Genomic DNA, 20,733 nt, shown 5'->3' with positions numbered 1-20,733 from the left:
TTCTTGGGCCAAAACAAGCACAGCTGGCCCGATACTCTCGCCCTGCACGTCATTTCCTGACAGATTTCTCTTTTAACATGATAACCACAAATTGTGATAACTAAAATCACTGAGATGCAAATAATATTTTATTCTGTGAGCCATGTCCCCCCACCCTTTAAAGGATAACAAATACGAAAGTCTAATATTTTTTTATGTCAAGTGCAGATTGCGTTATACCGGAAAACTTGGTCCATTGAGCACCAGGCATGAGGATGTTTAATGAGTACACCGAGACCACCAAATGGATTATTTAATCAAAATAAAATTCCTAAGTATGTTCCATACTGTACCGGTTGCATCATTGTTAATACAGTACATGTGTTCAAATTCATACCAGTACAACCATTAAACATCAGGTTTAAATATTACACACAGTTATTTAAAGAGGACCTTTCATGCTTTTTTTTTTTGTTTAGATAAATACCTTTACTTGCGGGGTACCTCCCGCTGATGCTGCCACCCTGCCTGCCATCAGTACAGGGAGGAGGAGATGCCAGGGTTTCTCAATGAGCATCTCCTTCTCTTTGGCTGTGACGCTCTCCGCTGTGATTGAATCGCGGTACAGCCAGGGAGAAGGAGACGCCCATTGAGAAATCCTGGCATCTCCTCCTCCCTGTACCGATGCTCAGTATTAACATACTGAGTACGAAAACTACAGGGGGGCACAGCGGGGTGTAGGAGCGATATAAATAAAACCACAAAACGGCAGGGTGGCAGCATCAGCGGGGAAGGGTACCCCGCAAGTAAAGGTATTTAAACTAAAAAAAGAAGAAAGCTCTTCTTTAAAGGGGTTATACCACAAATCAGGGTCACCTAAAGTATCACAAGGACATTAAAGAGGACCTTTCACCTGAAAATGAAAGTTAAACTAAAGATCTAGCCTTACTTACATGCGCCCGGTATTGCTTATTCAGTAATTCATTTTTCAATCAGTGCCCCCGTTTGTCCGCACTGCCCCCCGGAATATTTGCCGCCTTGTATGCTAATGAGCCGGGCGTGTCATTCTTCTCCCTGGCACGGAGCGCATCCAATCAGCGCGCTCCGCTCTTAGCCAGGGAGACGACACTCCAGTTCATCGCTCCAGTTCTCGCAAGAACTGGAGCGTCTTCTCCCTGGCTAAGAGCTAGGCACGCTGATTGGATGCGCTCCGTGACAGGGAGAAGAATGATATGCCCGGGAGAACTTTTGAAGGCCCTCCTAGTTGAGTCGAATGGCTCTTTAGCATACAAGGCAGCAAATATTCCGGGGGGCAGTGCGGACAAACGGGGGCACTGATTGAAAAATTAATGACTGAATAAGCAATACCGGAGGCATGTAAGTAAGGCTATATCTTTAGTTTAACTTTCATTTTCAGGTGAAAGGTCCTCTTTAAGCACTGTTTTGAACTAAGTTGCACTGTTTCCACCTTAAAAAATATATACTCATGTAGATTGTAAGCCCTCATGGGCAGGGCCCTCTGTCCTTCTGTATGTAACTCATCTGGTTTATGATTAGTGCAATTGTCTGTATTATGTATGTATACCACTTTTCATATGTACAGCGCTATGGAATAAATGGCGATTTATTAATAATAATAACAATATACTTTTTCCTTCTCTGTTCATCTCAGCACAGCTGCTAAACTGTGCTAATGTGGACAAGCTACTGGGCAGTGTCACATGACCCATTTCTCTATTTTCTGCCTAAGCTCCCCAAACTCCTTGCACTATTTTACTAAACCAATGTTCCAGAGCACCACCAGTAGCAGTAAATATACTCCCCAGTAAGTTCCCTAGTCAGTCTCCTTCCCCCCTCTGGCAGTCTTAAATATGTAAACTAGTACTAAGCTCAGAAGGCAAACCGATATAAACTTACCTCACAGATTGTAAGCTCTTGCGAGCAGGGCCCTCAATCCTATTGTTTGAGTTGTTGACTAATTTGCTACTCTGTAATGTGCGATTTTGTTTTTATATGAATTCTCTGATTGCAAAGTACTATGGAATATGATGGTGCTATATATCATTATTATTATTATTATTATTATTATTATTAATAAACATTAAACACCAGGTGGCACCATGCTATATAAGTAAATCTAAAATCTCTTCAAAAAGGGGCATTTGTTATGCATACAAATTGTGAAATATTGTTAATTGTTTCTGATCTATGTTATATGTACAATATTTACTGGTGCCACAACCGCTTTACATTAAGAATGTAATACATTTTTATAAACATAATGGGATCCACTAATTGGCCTAACTATTATTTTTTTTATTTCTTTCCACTTCTGTCCAATTCTTAATTTATACAAGGAAATTCTTCCTTTCTTCCTCGTCACAAGGTGCACTATTCTAACATGATCATCCCAACAGGTGGGGTTCAGGTGTGACTGCACCTCCTTACAGTTATACCCCTGGTAGAAAGAAACCTGGAAGGAAGAAAGGGTGGCAGTGAAGAAGTCCAAATAATTTGTGTGTGAAGTTGACCATCCACCTCCCAAATTTCTTCAAAATCCAACCAACATTGTGAGATACTTCACCATTGGAACACTAGTTGCTAGAAGCCATGTACTGCAGAACTACTATACATCAGAAGAAATGATATAAAACCAGGTTTATATTAGAATGGGACGGTTTATGTGTGAGTGTTCGGAACATCATACAATAAAATCATGACAGTGGTGACTTCACACAAACAAGTCATCAGGATCTGGATGTGGACTTCTTAATTGGTCACCAGAGACATTGGCTACACAGTAGAAGAAGAATTCCTGGAACTTAACTTCTGTACAAGGTACAAGACTGGCCTTGCCCTGTAGCTGACTTTTTACTGTTGCTGTGACACAGCTGAAAAACAAATATTATTTTAATGTGACTGAATATGCAAAAGTGGAAATGGTTAACCTCAGACTCTTAACTGAATTGAAGCCACTTGAACATTTCAGCAATGCTTAATTCTTGAAGGGGGGGGGGGGGGGGGGGAGTATAAAAAAAAAAATATATACAAAAATCAATCATCAGGACTTAACCGATTAAATCTGTCATTTCAATGATTTCTTTTGCATTACTCATATTCCCACCCTTATCCCTGGGCTTGAAAGTTCAGGTGCTGCCAAGCCTGACACTGCAGTGCTGAGAACAAATGGTGTATCTAGACAACCCCGCCAAATCTTACAATGCTTCATAAGTCAACTATTTCCCAGATTTGCACATCCAATCCTGGATCAACTTTGACTGTAAACCACAACACGGATTCTTGGTTCAGAGCTGATGAGTCTGTAAGCAGCGCAGAATATACTGTGCATGAGCCAGAGAACCAAATAAACACAGTGTAGAAGAGGACAGATGGAGATAAACTTGTGGTAAGTCAGAAAAGGAATTCCTATATCCTGAACAGAACACTTCCCCTCCTTTGTTAAAAATAAACTGCTGACCTAAGATGTACATATCACTCTGGCAATTTCTTCAGGCTTTTGGGTGGAATAAGTTATTAATACAAAAATTTGATTTCCTTGTGTCTGCTTTCCTGATTACTCAAGTCCCTCTGTCATGGTAAAGGGCAAACAACTAAGAATCCAGATAACCCAACGCCCTAATAGACATGCCAGGTTTCAAAAAGGTCAACGGAACTGCCCCAGTATGAAGTTTTTTTTCCAAGAGTACCGAGGAGGCGTGCTGTTCTGTTGGTATTTCGGTCCCTGTTGCTCTTCATTTCTTGGTCCTGCCTTAATGCATAGGAAATGGCAAGAGATGCCTGCGCAGCCAATCCCTACCTGCAGCTCTGCCTAATCTTCTGAGCAGAAATTTCTGGTCATTTTCTGTGCGTCAAGCTGAAACCAGGATAAGTAAGCATACAGGGACCGTAGGATGTCATCCGTTTTTTTTTTGTGGACCGCAAAACACATATGGTCGTGTGCATGTAGCCTTAATGTCAGGAAAAATGCCTTTAAATTTAAATATGCACAAAAGGCTGGGATTAATCATTGCTGACAATATGAAGGAGCGCACAAAAACGGCAGTAATTTAACAGAACTTAAATAATAACAGCTAGAGATGGGATTCGATTTGGGTGAATTTTGGAGAGAAAAAAAAAAAAAAAAAAAAAAAAGAGAAACAACAGAGAAAAATATAATTCCAAGGAGACCTCAAAGCATACCCACTTTTCAGGCCAACTGGAGCACTTTTTATTTGGGACCTGAAACAAATCGGTCGACTGATTTGGCCAAATCGAATTTTGAGCGACTTGCTCATCTTTAATAAAAACTATCTTTCAATTATCTTTCTAGGGCCAAGAGAGGGAGTACTTAATTTTTTCTGCAATACAATGTCAAGTTCTGTTATTGGAGAGGTGTCCAATGTTGAATTCCCTGCTGTAGGCCAAGATATGGACTAATATACAAGAGATATGGATCCTTATGACAGGGTGGCAAAGAAAACGTTAATACATGCTGCGGAGAACCTGTCACCTCTCCTGACATGTCCGTTTTAGTAAATAGTTGCTTTCATTAAATAAAGATTCTCGAGCATTTTTAAAACTTTGCTGCGCCATTCTTTCTGTTATTCCTCCCAAAAATGTGTGAATAAATTGACGACCAAAAGCCATCCTTCCCCTGTGCAGAAACCTTCAACATGTTAGGCTCCATTAACACGTCCGCAACGTGTTTTGCAGATGACACAGAGCAGTGGATCCGCAAAACACGGACAGCGGCAATGTGCATTCCGCATTTTGCCTACCGCACATTGCCAGCACTATAGAATATGCCTAAAGAATAGGACATGTTCTATTTTTTTGGGAACGGAATTGCGGACCTGGAAGTGCGGGTCCGCAATTCCGTGTCCGGGCAGCACATCGTGCTGCACCATAAGAATGAATGGGTCCGCAATTCCGTTCCTGCAAATTGCGGAACGAAATTGCGGACGTGTGAATGGAGCCTAAACCTTGTTTGGAATTTATTCATATATTTTTAGGGGAATAACAGGAATGGCACAGTGCAGAGTTAAGAAAAGATGCTGCTGGACTGTCATTTCATGAAGGATGCAAGTATTTTATAAAATAAAGGCTAAAAATAAAAGTAAAAAAGTTTTTAAATTAAACAAAATCTCCAAAGTATGAAAAATTCTAATCACTGTATACATTTTTTATTGCCAGAATCGCACTGACCCTCAGAATAAGGTTGTCCTGTCATTTTTAGCCCACAGTGAACGCCGAAAAACAAAAAAACTCAAAAAAGGCAGAATTTTGTTTTTAAATTGTTTCCCCACAAAGACTCTTTTTTTCCCCATGTTCCAATATAATACATGGTAAATTAAATGGTGCCGTTTAAAATATAACTTGTCCCACAAAAACCTTCCCCACATACGGCTGTGAATAGAAAAAAAAAAAAAAGGCTTTGGCTTTTGGAAGGAAACAGAAGCGGAAAACCAAAAATTGTCATGGTCCTAAAGGAACGAATAAAGCTTTGTACAAAAACACTGACTTGACTATTTTAAAAATAGCCCAAGTCTTTATCATTCCACTGACCAAGTCCATGAAAGCCCTCACCGTATTTGGAGAAAGAAAACTACTTGTGACATGTCACCTCATGGACCGCTGCTCTTCAAGCACTTTTACATCAGCAATGGGGCAGCAGGTCTTTTATATGAAGTTAATTAGAGGTGCACGACAGCTTTAGTGAACCATTAAAACCCCCACTGGACTTTATTCTGAGCCGGCCCTTTTCTCATTAGACTTGACATTTAAAGCCAACTTAAGAGCTACAAAAGGACACATACCAGGACGGCACAGCTATGCCAACAGATCAACACAAACTACAGCTCTCGCTAACCTCAAGGGAGGCAGAAATAAAGCTACTGTGATATGAGAGACAACTCTGTACGCAGAAAGGTAGCACTGACGTAACCTTACAACTAAAACCTTACTCTAGAATATCCTGTAATGACTAGATTTACCTACATCTCTTATTACAAAGATAAAAAATTGCAAAAATATAAAAAACAATACAAACATTTAAAAAGATTTTCAACTTTCTGAAGATGGTGTCATCTGCGGCCCCCCATTGATCATAAGAACGAGGGTCTATACTACTCGGTTTAAATGGAGAGGTGGTCACACATGTGCGCTGCTGCTCCATTCAGCTCCACGGGAGTGCCGAAGACAACTGAGCGCATATCCAGCTCACTCAGCTTTTGGGCTAAGAGCTTTTATCCCTTGTAAGGCCTCATGCACACGAACATTGGGTATTTGGGTGAGCATCTGAGCCCGCATTTACTCTAATTGGGCCACAAAAGATGCGGACAGCACAGCACCCCCATCTGTTGCTCCATTCCGTGGTCCCGCAAAAAAAAAAAAAATAGAACACGTCCTATTCTTGGACAAGAATAGGCATTTCTAGTTATGGGCGGTCCCCGTTCCGTTCCACAATTTGCGGAACGCACCCAGGCGGCATCTGTGTTTTGCGGATCCGCAATTTGCGGACTGCAAAACATGGCCCGCTTGTGTGTATGGGCACCAAGTAATGCACCCCGGTGTGAGCAGCACATTTTCAGCCACTGAACGTAAACAGAAAGGGTGCATTCACATGTGATGTCAACAGCAGTGGGAAAATCTGCAGCAGATTTTGCTGCCAATCTGTGGCATTCAAAGCAGGGAGGGAGGGGCTGACCACAGAAAGGAGTAGAGCTTGGGTGCAACAAGAGCAAAGGTGATGCCCCCATTGCACCAAAGGCCTAATTCCATTTTAAGAAAAGATATTCTAACTCGGGAACAGAGCCTTGGATGAGCAAAACAAAAACTGCGTTTTAATTCAGGTGAACCACAGTGATGTATCTATGCAAACAGATGGATAGGGAGGTCTATGGTGAGAGATTCCCTTACACAAGTAGAAATATCTCTTGGTCAGTCTACATAGAGATTCATATTGAAATTTCCATACCTTGCCTTCCTTAATTTTTGTTCCAATAATTTGTCTCCTCTGCTGTATGATTTCAATGAGTTGATCACTCTCTTCCATTAATTTAGCCTCTTGACGAGATGCATTTACCTGCAGAAATAAGATTGAATTGCATTAAAACAACAACAAAAAAGTCACATTGCCATAGAGCTGCTGTGTATCCAACCTGATCAACAAGCCTTTAGAAATCTGGATCCACCTGGCATACGCCTAGCTCTAGTATGCAGTTGAACGGTTCACAAAGTTCAGTCTGCTTCACATTTACCTGAAAATTGTAAAATCTAAAAAGCCAGCAATATTGGTGCCTTTCGCTGAGGGCAGTATAGTATAGTGTACAGGGGCTAGGATTTAGTACTGACGGAGAGAATCTCCCAGCGGGCGCTAGACCTGTGAGAGATTAATCTGATGGCCTTGCCCCCTGATTTGAGGTCTGAGGCTGGGGCGGTCTGATCTGAGGTGTGATCTGAGGCTGGAGGTCTGATCTAAAGCTGGGGAGGGTCTGATTTGAGGCTGATGGGGGGGGGTCTGATAGAAGGCTGATGGAGTTGGGGGGCAGATCAGAGGCTGAGAAAGGGACAAAGGCAAGGACAGTTGCGAAGAAAGAGGCAGGGACAGTGGCAGGAAGAGTTAAAGCTGGATGAACCCCTCTCTGGGCCCCCGTGGAATGAGCTTGGCTGCAATCAATGCCAAATAAAGAACTAAATATGTAAATATGTAAAATACATTGCGCTATATTATTATTTTTTTTTACTGAAGTGCAATTTCTGCAATTTGCCCCTAAGGGCTTATGCACACGAACCTATTTTCTTTCCGTGTCCGTTCTGTTTTTTTTTACGGAACCATTCATTTCAATGGGTCCGCAAAAAAACGGAAGGTACTTCATGTGCATTCCATTTCCGCACGTCCGTATTTCCGTTCTGCAAAAAAATAGAACAGGTCCTATTATTGTCCACATTATGGACAAGGATAGTACTGTTCTATTAGGGGTCAGCTGTTCTGTTGCGCAAAATACAGAATGCACACTGACGTCATCCGTATTTTTTGCGGACCGCAAAATACATACGGTCGAGTGCATGAGGCCTAAGTCAGTTATATGTTTGACCAAATACAGCAGTCAAATTTTTAAGTTGAGAATTGGCCCGCGAACGATGTTACAAATATCCAAATGGCCCTCGGCAGCAAAAAGGTTCCCCACCCCTGCTATAAGGCTATACGCACATGGGTGCAGTTAGAAACAGAAAATCACATTTCCATGCAGAATTCTGTCCCTTTTCCATGGAGATTTGATGCGGTGTGGCTGCAGATTTGAACCTTGCATTCCACACAAAACATGCTGTGGATTTTAAACTTTGCACGGCAGGTCAGTTTCCTCACAGAAAAAGAAAGCAAAGCGTACATGAGATTTGTCTATTCTCATACCGGTTGATGCATGAAAATCCGCAAAGAAAAAACGTGTGCAATTCAAAACTCGTGCATTTAACCTAATGCTAGATTTGTGAGTTTTTATAGCCAATAAGTGGATAAAAGTGGTCAAAATTTTTGTAGACTGTCTACTAACAACCATTTGTTAAAAACAAATAAAAATCATGAGACTAAAAGTTTTTATAATATATATATATATATATATATATATATATATATATATATATATATATATATATAGATAGAGATAGATATATTTAGAAGCCAACAATCAAGAAAAATTATGAAAATATAGGTGAATCAAGCCCTGCACTCCACGGCAGGTTAAGAAATACTAGACATTTATGAATGCATTCTCTATGGTAAATTTCTAATTAAAATTCCGCATTCCAACATGTATGGACATCCTGTGCTGCACCCATCCTCAAACATTTCCCAAAGTAGTTAGCAGGTAGGAGACAAGGTTACTGTTATGGGGGTGGGGGGATCTGTGGATGGCACCGGTTTGGGGGTGGGGGGGGAAATCTGTGGATGGCACTGTTATGGGGGGGGGGAATCTGTGGATGGCACTGTTATGGGGGGGGGAATCTGTGGATGGCACTGTTATGGGGGGGGGAATCTGTGGATGGCACTGTTATGGGGGGGGGGAATCTGTGGATGGCACTGTTATGGGGGGGGGAATCTGTGGATGGCACTGTTATGGGGGGGAATCTGTGGATGGCACTGTTATGGGGGGAATCTGTGGATGGCACTGTTATGGGGGGAATCTGTGGATGGCACTGTTATAGGGGGGGATCTGTGGATGGCACTGTTATGGGGGGGGATCTGTGGATGGCACTGTTATGGGGGGTGGGATCTGTGGATGGCACTGTTATGGGAAGGGGGATCTGTGCACTGTTATGGGTAGGGGATCTGTGGATGGCACTGTTATGGGGAGGTGGATCTTTGCATGACCATGCTATGGGGGGGGGGGGGGGGAATCTATGGATGACACTATATAGCATCTTATGCTATATGTGTCATTCACAGATCTCCCCCATAGCAGTGTCCTCCACAGAACCCCTTCCCATAACAGTGTCATCCACAGATCCCCTTCCCCATAACAGTGCAATACACAGATCCCTACCATAACAGTGCCATACACAGATCCCCCTCCCCATAACAGTGCACAGATCCCCCTCCCCATAACAGCCCCGGCCCCGCCGCTCACAGCAGTATTCCTTAACTCGCAGTAACTTTTACTTTAAATCACCACATCTTTATTACCTTACAATGAAGCTCCAGTAACAGGCTGAGCGGGCGGCGGCGTAACGTCCCTTACTCACGCGATGCGCCTGCTCCGCCCACTTTATGAATGAAGCAGGCAGAGAATGAGCGCCATGTGAGTAAGTGACGTTACGGCGCCGCCCGCTTTGCCTGTTACTGGAGCTCCATTGTAAGGTAATAAAGATGCAGTGATTTAAAATTCAGGGACCCGCAGGCATAGCGCCTGACTGCCCACTTTCGCCCGGATATCAAATAATTGGCTGATTCATTGCTAATATTATCGATAACGTTGATTAATCGTTGCAGCCCTAATATTATATATATATATATTTATTTTTTTAATTTTTTTATTTACACCTTGTTTACACCATACGGTTAAACAAGAACTTTGGGGGGACATTTTTTATTGCTGACATATTAGCCCAGTTACATGGGAAATACAACCCATAGATGTTTTATACAAGGTTCTACAACCTCACTGCAGAGCTAGTCTGGTATGCTAAGACTCAGCAGCTCGTGCAGACACCTGGCCCCCAGCGATCACATGAACCAAAGCAGGAAGCTTTGTCTCTATACACAGCACTCATTGAGCACTGTGTATGCAGCGATCGGGAAGTCAGGGATGGTACAAGATTTGTCCCTGCCTTCTCTATGTCACTGACAGTGGGCTCAACACTCCTGCAGCTGCATTACTAGCGTACAGATGCTATCTCTGAAAGAACTTTTAAAAACATCCATGCAGAGATAAGTGCCACCCGCCTGGACATATATAATAAACAGGTGGTCAGCAAAGTAGTTAAACATATTTTTAGAACCTTAAACGGGTTTTCCAGCTTTGTGTATTTTATTTTAAGCCCAGACAGATTCTCTCACAGGAAGTTCGATTACAGGCTGAAGCAGAGATTTTTCAGAGTTGTTTTACTGTTGTCAGTTCCAAGGAGCCGACTATGAATGCAAAGACCTAATGGTTGGTTGTGTGTAGCATCTATTCAACCACCCGTCTTTTTCACGAGACAAGTTATACTTTAGCGTAACCATTATGCCACCCACATGAAATAAGAAAAAGCAAAAAAGGTGAAATGTCAGCACACGTACCAAGCCATCCAGACAGCTCTGTATGCTGTCACAGGTTTATGATCACTTTCTTTGCTTGTAAAATCTCAGCTGCAAAACTCTCACTTGTAGCTGCCACTCTTGAGAACCAGTGTCATCAAGACATGGTAGCCTAATGTGACATGTTTACATCTGCAGCTAACTTTCACAACCAGCTGGGGCTTTGAAGCCCTGGGTGACCTAAAGCAGAAGGGTCCCCTAACACAAACTGTTTTATGACAAAATGTAAGATATATATTAAAAGTGTGGGGGGGGGGGAATGGGAACTCTGAGAAAGAAAAAAAAAAGTAACATTGTACTCGCCATTATCAAGAGTTTGAATGCGTTAAAATTAGAAAGCTTCCTGCAAAGCTCTTATGATTGTGCACAATGTCCACATTGATTGCTTAAAAAGCAGCTGCAATGCTGTGCTATATATGAACCTACAACAATGACCTACTAACACATGTAAATATGCTTACAGGGTCACAAAACTTCCTAACAGCCGCACCATCACTCCCGCCTGCCACCTCCAATACAGATGTGATCGATGGAACAAAGTGGAGTCAGGCGATGACCTTCATCTGTGAATGTGACCCAAGAGTGAGGAAAACTATGCAAGGCAGGATTGCACTTTTAAGAGGTTGTCTTATCACACACAACTCCCACTCTTCGATGTCCAGAAGTCCCAGGAGAGGGAACATGGAGAGTCTAAGAGAAGGTCTGATTTCAGTTTAGGTTAAACTTTTTTTTTCCAATTAAAACCGATGTAATGTAAAGTAGTTCACTGCTTCCATGTATGTATTTCATTTCTATATTTTTTTTAAAAAAATATATATTCGGTTATTATAGAATTAACATATTGACAAAAGCATGGTTTAGGCTCCATTCACACGTCCAGTGGAATGGGTGTGCATCCGTTCCACAATATCCGAAACTGGTGCAGACCCATTCATTCTCAATGGGGCAGGAATGGATGCGGAAAGCGCACAGAGTGTGCTATCCTCATCCGCATTTCCGGAACGCAGCCCCGATCTTCCGGTCCGCAGCTCCGGAAAAAAATAAAGCATGTCCTATTCTTGTAGATCCGCAATGCACTACGGACGTGTGAATGGACCCTTAAGCACTGCAAATTCTCCTTGGCCCAGACAGAGGACGTGCCCAGAGGATTGAATTGGCCATGCGCAGGATCTTGAGTCGGGGAGAGTTGTAGCCGCCACCCAGCGAAGTGAATATTGATGAGCTGGGCGGGGCTTCAGAACGGCAGTTGGGAGCGGATGGTTGGGCGCATTTTGAGATGAAACGCCGCCCCTTGGGCCGATTGGAGGCGAGACAAGCAGGTTATAAAACTTTAGTTTTCGGTATTTATAAAGGTGGACAGGGGGGATACTGAGATGATTTTAATACACTTGATAAGACCTGTACTGTCATATATATACCCAAATATGCTTATTGGGCCTGTCAGTGTCCCTTTAACTATAAAGAAAAACGCGGTGATGGTAAAAATTACATGCTTCTATCAGTCTAACGTGGAGTAAACACAGAAAAAAAATCTGTTTACATGGGCCTTGTTTATAGAAATGCTCCTTCCCAATAATTGCCCAGTCTAAAAAGGTACCAGCGATCACCTGACAAACCAGTAAGCAGGTGTTATCTTTTGATTGGCACCTAACAAATCTCTCGGCAGCAGATCTGGTGCCAGGAAACAATGATGCTGCAATCGCTTGTACCAATACATTAGAGATGATTGCTGTGCGTAAATGTAGCTTCCTCTCCGCTGAGGATCAGGCAATTATCAGGGATGTTTGGGTTGTTCCTGATAATTATATCGGTTATTGTAAAAGGACCACAGCAGCTTTGTACAGAGAACTACATGTCTTCCAAAAAAGGCATATATAAAACTGTCAAATTCTGTTAGTGAAGAAGTTATCCACCCAAATATAAGTTTACAAAAAGCTGATTAAAATATAATTCCTTTAAATTTAGGTCATTTCACTAGAAAAGTCACAAAGAGCTATGCAACGGTTGTCACATCATAGAAAGTCAGTGTGCAGTCCTTACTTAGCAAAAACAGTCCCTAGGCTGAAGCGATGACCTCACGGGTCAAATGTTATTTCTGGATAAACAGTTGTGTGTATGCTTTGTGTGTGTGCGTGTTTGTTTTCCTTTTTGCAGGAAGCGTTCAATAAGTATAGTCTATGTCACGGTTGTAATATGACTTTCTTCCTCCCAGAAGAAATTCTTAAAATAGAGTCTAAGAAAGGATTAAAGGAAATGCCAAAGTAGACCTAAGGATTAGGAAGTGTCATCTCAGGGTGGGATGGAACGATAACCTATACTTCGTCTTTGAAGGGGAATCTTTCAGCAGTTTCATACTGCCTCAACCAGGGGCATCTCGAAATCCTAAGTGGGGCCCTCATGACAAAGAGCTATGTTTCACTCTAAAACGCATACTAATACCAGATGACATTGACAAGACTCCTCCTCATTACATCTTTAAAGGGGTTTTTCAGGATATTTTTATGGAGGACCTATCCTGAGGATAGATCATCAATATCAGATCAGCGGAGGTCTGATACCTGGCACCCCTGCCGATCAGCTGGTTAAAGACATGGCACGCGCTGTGCCAACGCTGCCTTCTCTTTATTGTTTAACTGTTTGCCATCAACATCGCAGCGGTGAGCAGGTGTAACTACAAGAAGCGTCCCATCTTGTTCCTGTATAGGAACGAGCTGTCCCGTTGAAATGAATGGGACGGCTTCTTGTATTTACACCTGCTCACTGCTGCAATGTCAACGGCGAGCAGGTAAACAATGAAGAGAAGGCAGCACTGGCACGTTTCAAGTGTCCGAAACGTGCATGTTTTTGTTTATTTTAACTTACAGAAATAAAGCTTAGAAGATTTTAATGGACTAAGCATTTGGTGGCCATTTTTCCTTGGATTATAATTACAAAGTCAGTCATATAGTTTGTGTATATACACTGTATAGCCGACATGTATAGGGCACCCCCATTGGTTAATTTCATCCCACTGGATCAAGCCTACTGGGATTTCCTTTTTTTTTTTTTGCTGACGTAGCATTTTCCCATTAGGAATTTTTCAGTGAAATACAGAACCAGTAGATTCCACGGCAGAAGCTGTGTTTTTATTACAGCAGGACATAAAATCATTTTATCACATGAATAACGTGCACTGGAAAATCAGCTTTGATGCGTTCCCTTCATTGTCCTGGGGGACAATAACTTGCTTCCTGGTTCCCAGCATAATGTTAGGCCCGTAGCACAGCACCTGCACTTTTCTGCAGAGTTAAAAAGATCTGTCCGAGTGGAGTCTGACAATTACTGCTTTGGGAAATTTGGCAGGAAAGGGAAGGTGGGGGGTAAGTCAATTGTAATGTCTCATGCATACACTTCTTTTCACACAGACATGCCTATAAAAATCCTGTTTATAGTAGCGTCATGCCCAAGATTAATTCACATTGTACAGTTCATAAGCTATAACTCCTAAAAAGTAAACCGTGAAAAGGGGATAATTCACAAGTATAATTCACCTGGCCAGTATTTGACCAGAAATAATTAAGAACATCCTTTCTTAAAGGGAATGTCCAACTTTGGGTGGTTTTCAGCCACACATTCCCCATGAGTGTACGTACCACTTCCAAAGTGCAAAAGACACCCAGAACTTCAGGAGCCTAGCTTTTTAGTAAAACAGTAAAGTATATTAGAAAGGCATTTAGAACATTTTTAAATAAACTTGTCTAAAGTGTTGGTTAATCTTTTTGAACCATCTCAGAGTAAATAAACGCAATGGTGGAGATCAGTCTCACTGCTTATCATAGGTGAATGACTGTAAGAGCTCATGCACACAACCGTATGTATTTTGTGGTCCGCAAAAAATACAGATTACGTCTGTGTGCATTCCGTATTTTGCGGAACGGAACAGCTGGCCCCTAACAAAACAGGTCCTATCCTTGTCTGTAATGAGGACCATAGGACTATTTTTTGCAGAACAGAAATACGGAGATATGGAAACGGAATGCACACGGAGTAACTTCCATTTTTTTTGTGGACTCCTTGAAATGAATGGTTCTGCATACGGTTTGCAAAAAAAATAAAAATACGGAACAGACACGGAAAGAAGATACGTTTGTGTGCATTTCAAGCAATTGTGGTAAAATGGAAAATGTCCTTGGGAATTGACTCATGTCAGAACAACGGAGCATGTTTATTTCTCTAACATAAAACTGAGCCAGAGACTTTTACGCTCCATTCCCAAACATCAAAGAGACATCTTAAGCTATAACGACTTGATAATAACAATGTATTAAGAGTAGATTTTAACGGCATAGCAGAGATGTTTCCATGAAGTCCTGAATTAGAAACGTCCACTCAAAGAATGCTATAACCAACTGAGTCATACATATACATAACAGTGACTACTCCATGCTCAAATGTTCACAGTACTTTATTAACTCATGTTTAAAGTTATTCAAGGATTATTAAGTTTTTAACTGAAAATAAAACATTTCTGCTAAATTAAGTATGTATGCAGTGACAGTCACTTTCGAACCATGATCAGCATCAATTTTTCTGGCAAGAGAATGCTGTGCGTTATTTTGAGTTTTGGTGACCCAATGGATGTAAGAAGAGGACCATCAATTATGTGTTGGCTAAGGTAAATGGTATTTTAGGATTTGGTTTGATCAAGAAGTTTTCAATCAAATTAGAACAGGTTGGACAAATCCTTGCAAATCCTTCATATTTAGGTAGCTACAAGAAGTTGTAAGGACTCAAACAGCCAGAACAATTCTAACGCTGTGTAGAAACGATGATTGCCGTTGGGGTAAGTTAGACACCCCTGTATACATGAAATGGTTGGCAGGTCTCGCCTAATTCAGCAAGTTCGGCCAGCATTAATCTAATATGCACGCCCAGCTTTGGTTTCTGCTTGTTCAAAAAGTTGTCTTGGGCATTTTTATGAGAGTATGGAAAAAGTCCAAGATTGAACTCGAAAGTTTTGTTATGCACATTTGTAAAGCTCCTGTTGGGAAATCAATCTAAAAAGTTGAAGAAAACAGAGTCCATTATCTCCATATATTTCATTAATAAAATTTCATCCAAAACAGATTCCTCTTTGTCTGAGAGGGTCTGCAGGTTGCACTAGTACATAATTCAATTCACTGCCCTGGTGAAACTCAATCGTCATACAATATTCATGTGAATGAGATGACTCCGAGGCATGTTTGATCAAACTTAATCCATTTTGGCAACTGAACATTACCATAAGAGGACAATTACATGGGAGGTCAAGAGGTGTTTATAGACATTTATAATGCAGGTCACCATATTAAATGTTGAATACTTAAACAAGACCAAGAAAGCGTGAAGTAGGTACAGTTAAGGATAGACGATATCCTAAGAACCAGACACAGCCATTTATTACATATTTTATTCCAAAGACCTTTCCAATTTGTGGTATATTTATTTTTCATAGACTGTTAGGTTTAAATCCTAAGAACTAATAAAGACAAGCCATGCAGTACATATAGAGTTAGTTTTATACATTGACCTGGAACAAAAAATGTAAAGGAACTACTCAATGAGAGACCTGGGTGGTACGGTAGAGAGTCATGTTAGGTCCAAAGCGCTGGTGGCTCTGGAGCCTTAATTCTGGGAACATTGCCAAAAGGACAAACAAAACCATAATTTGAGTGCTTTATAATGGGCCATAAAAACATATTCCTCATGTATTACTGGCTGTTCCCCAGCATGCCACTTGAGAACAAAAATTCCTGCCACACAAGGTTTAATCTGGGCCACACATTTATCCATCAATGTACGGTATAGTATGCTACTTGTGAGATCTTCACCTAGGAAATAAACCTTAAATGCAAGCTGATAAAATAGAAGAAAATGTCAAAGGGAAACATAAAGAGACTATTTTTTATTAGTTTCACAGTCACAGGCTGAATTATTTCCCATAAAAATTATTTCCTACACTGTCAGCCTTTTAGCGGTCACCACAATTGTCTGCACTCAACAAGTCACACAAGAGGAGAAAGGTATTTTACAAAGGGGTGATATTTCCGATCAGTTCAAATACTAGTATACTGTAACTGTATTACAGGAAACACACAGCCTTTATAATACTGTGTGAGAGATGAGTTTTAACTTTTATGGACATTTAGGGTTCCGGAACACAGGTCAACGTGCAGAAGAGCAGCACAATTTTCTGTGCGTTTCTGCACACAAACAGCACTATAAGCCGCAATGTCTAACAGCAGTTCTTTGTGCGGATTAGATGCGGTTGGTGAAATCTGCAGCTAAAAACGCAGATTTCTAAATCAACACAGCAGGTTAAAACATCTGCAAAGTGTACATAAGATTGGTGGTAGTATACCACGCATGGAAAAACTAAGCATATTCTGCTACATGTGCAGGTATCCTTACATGATCTGTAAGTGAAGGAATGAGAACTTGAGGTCTTGGATTCACAGATGTAACCTCCTCACTCTTTTTTTTTTTTCTTTTTAACTGTTCAAATAGCATCCCTGCCTTTTTTAATCAACCTCTTTAAGCGCTCCCTTATGGAGTATATACGTTTTTGCTGGTCCCGCCATGGCTGCACATTTAATAAATTCTTTGGGGAAAAAATGGGTGTCGATTTCATCATTGCCCCTTTCATTTCTGAAGCCTTGATGCCAATTAGAACAGAGGCCCACAATGGCCAGGCATCCTTAGCACCGTAGAACATACAACCGGATGTAGAGGACCTCCCCCTTTCATGTTCTGCTTCGCAGCCTGCAACCAAATGGGGTTTTCCTTAATGTTCCCAGAATTCCACATATGTAACGTATACCCAAAGTCGCTGTTCTTTAGAACTGAACGACTCCTTTCTCTTTGATGTTCCTATGAATGGCTGTCAAAAGCAACAATCAGCTTTACGGCACAATGCATTTAATACATGGCAGATGAAAGAAAAGAAATCCAGACTTTGCTATGAAATCCGGCGCTCAGACACGCACCGAATACCTGTTTTTAGTTTCTCTAGCGTCAGATTTTAGTGATGACTTAATGACAGGAGTGGTGCTTTTTTACAGCCCGGCCACGTTGGCATTGTAAATCTACGCTGAGCCATGCAGCGGCCTGTGCAATGAAAAACAACCTTCTTAATGCGGTTTCCCCATTAAGACACTGACACTTCCACATGTCGGATAATACCAGAGCTCAGTGCCTCCGCTTTGATCAGGCTCTGTCAAGCTTCTCATTAGATAGCATCAGTCACAATTTCAAAAAAGATGCATAGAAAAGGGGGAGTGGGGGTGGCGGAAGACCTAACCACTTCAAAGTATCTGTGCTTTAAACGCTTTGCTGCGGAGAAAACACAATTTTTTTAAAATTTTGATGTTTCAATTAGATTCCTGTGATAGTTTGTCAGGAAAGTAAAAGCAGATGCGCAAGAAGCCAAGTGTTCTATAATCATCACAAGCCGAAACGTACGGAGGAAAAATCATTACGGAGCACAGCTGATGAAAGTAATCCCAAGGAGGAACCAATTTCCGCAGCTTACAATCTGTATACATTGTGCATTAAAAGTAAGACGCACGCTTGGGACAGTTTCTAAGATTGGAACCACTCTGCTCCGTTACCCTGAACAGGAAATATCCGACATGAATCAAAGCGTTTCAACATCATGAATTAAATGCGTTTAGGTGGATTTTATGTAATGGCAGGAAATCCCTGCGAAAAGACTGCAGAAGAGCTGGTCCTTAAGGGGGCTACCCCATGACTATCAAATAGTAAATGGCAATGTCTTTCTAACAAAGCTAGAACCAGCTCTAGATCTTACATGGATCCAAACATCTCATTCATTGTTCCAAGTGCTCTGCTAGATTTATATCGAGCTGGAAGCTCAGGAGGGGTGTCCTTTTTGCTGCAGCTCTATCCCAATCACCGTTCAAGAGGCATTTGAAGGATGAAACTGAGCATGTGCGTCCATCTCAGCAAAGGTGGACAGAGAAATAAGTAAAAGAAAAAACAGCAGGTGGCGCTATACAGATACATTTAATTGAATAATTCAGTGGCTATGCTAAAAAAAAAATATTACATGCCGTTACAAAGGTGCCAGTTTGAAAACTGCTGAATATTTGTCTTTGGACAACCTCTTTAAAGGGCTCCTGTCATCATAAAACTGTAGTGTAATCTGCAGGAAGCATGTTATAGAGCAGGAGACGCTGAGCTGATTGATGTATAGTTTTGTGGGGAGGGGAGAAAAGAGCAAATTATGTAATTTATTCATTAAAATCTCTGCACAATCTGAGTTCAGTAGTCACATGGGTGGTCCTATAAGTGATATAGACTTATATATAGAGATAGTTGCCAGTTAGGACCGCCCACTGGACTCTTCGGCATATAAGGAGCCGAGGGTTAGATTCCTAAGTTAGAAGATTTACTGAACCTTTTCCCTCAAAATGATGTACCAATCTGCTCAGCTCCTCCTGCTCTATAACATGTACAGACTGCATTTTCATAGTGCAATGTTCACGGCCATAGACATTTTTTGGTTTATGTATTTGGTCAAGTACAGAAAATACAGCTGCAGTCCACAAGATTACATACAAAGTCAATTAAAGCTCGATAGTAAAATGATTGTGACATTCTCCATGCATCCCAGGTCTAAAGAGATAGTGAGAGGAAATTGGATTAGAAAAAGGTCCGTTATTTCAACCAGAAACAGCACCACTCTTGCCCATGGACTATGTCTGGTACTGCAGCTTAGCCTGTACAAGTTAATAACAGACTTAGTCAAGACCAAAGACAAGAATAGCACAGTTTCAGGAGAATGAAAAATTCAAACACAACCCCTTTAAGTGTCTCCGATGTTTTTTCCAGCCAGTGCAACAATAGAAAATAGCAAAACTTCAAGAATCAACAGGCACAATCCTCTGCCTTGTAAGGATCTAAACCATTCTTAAAAAAGAAAGTCATTATAATCCTCAACTGGGTGTATTTCTCAATGCTATGGCTATAATGATGGATTTTTGAACTCACCTCAACATGCTGACACGTCTGAATAAGCTTGGCTAACAGCATTTCCATCTCGGTGTTCCTTTTGATGAGGCTGGTGAGGTTGGTTTCCAAGCTTTGCTATAAAATACAAAAATACAGGACAGTTAATATTTTGAGATATGTTAAAAGCTATGGACATATTTGAGGCATTTTTTTTAATCATTGGATTATGCACATTTTGAGCAAATTTTTTTTTTTTTTTTTTTTTTCAGTTGGTCTTTATTAAAAATATTCAACAGATTTTTCCTCTATAGCTTTCACTTTCACTGCATCTCCAGACTATTGCACTGGGCCTTACACTGGATCCTTCAGGGAGCTGCTCTGATGGCTCGATCTGTAGCTTTTATCTGTATTTTCCTGACCGCTCCTAAACATTCATTGCTACAACTAGGGCTGCACGATATGGGAATTTAGTGCGATGTGATTAGGGCCCTAAAAATTGCGATAACAATATGCAATATTTTAAAAGGGAATTGTGCTAGAGGTCTATTTGCTTGTATTTTCCCATATGAGCCGCTGACATGGCTGGGTATGACATAGTTATGTGGGGGAATCTGTGGAGGCCGCGCCGTTGTCTGGGGGAATCTGTGGAGGCCGCGCCGTTGTCTGGGGGAATCTGTGGAGGCCGCGCCGTTGTCTGGGGGAATCTGTGGAGGCCGCGCCGTTGTCTGGGGGAATCTGTGGAGGACAGTAGTCTGGGGGAATCTGTGGAGGCCGCGCCGTTGTCTGGGGGAATCTGTGGAGGACAGTAGTCTGGGGGAATCTGTGGAGGACAGTAGTCTGGGGGAATCTGTGGAGGACAGTAGTCTGGGGGAATCTGTGGAGGACAGTAGTCTGGGGAATCTGTGGAGGACAGTAGTCTGGGGGAATCTGTGGAGGACAGTAGTCTGGGGGAATCTGTGGAGGACAGT

At 41.5% G+C, this 20,733-nt stretch overlaps 1 protein-coding gene across 1 annotated transcript in view; it reads right to left on the bottom strand.

Moving 5' to 3' along the window:
- MID1 (midline 1) overlaps window positions 1-20,733 on the bottom strand; it is a 133,535-nt gene that overhangs the window by 55,809 nt on the left and 56,993 nt on the right. The window contains exons 3-4 of the mRNA XM_044300935.1: window positions 19,805-19,900; window positions 6,956-7,063 (exon numbers count right to left, since the gene is read on the bottom strand). Coding sequence (XP_044156870.1) covers window positions 6,956-7,063; window positions 19,805-19,900 — 204 coding nt within the window. The remainder of the gene's footprint in view (window positions 1-6,955; window positions 7,064-19,804; window positions 19,901-20,733) is intronic.

Source organism: Bufo gargarizans, chromosome 7 (genome assembly GCF_014858855.1).
Source record: "Bufo gargarizans isolate SCDJY-AF-19 chromosome 7, ASM1485885v1, whole genome shotgun sequence".
Classification (NCBI taxonomy): domain Eukaryota; kingdom Metazoa; phylum Chordata; class Amphibia; order Anura; family Bufonidae; genus Bufo; species Bufo gargarizans.
The sequence above is the reverse complement of the archived record's forward strand: the minus strand, read 5'-3'. Positions and strand labels throughout refer to the sequence as shown.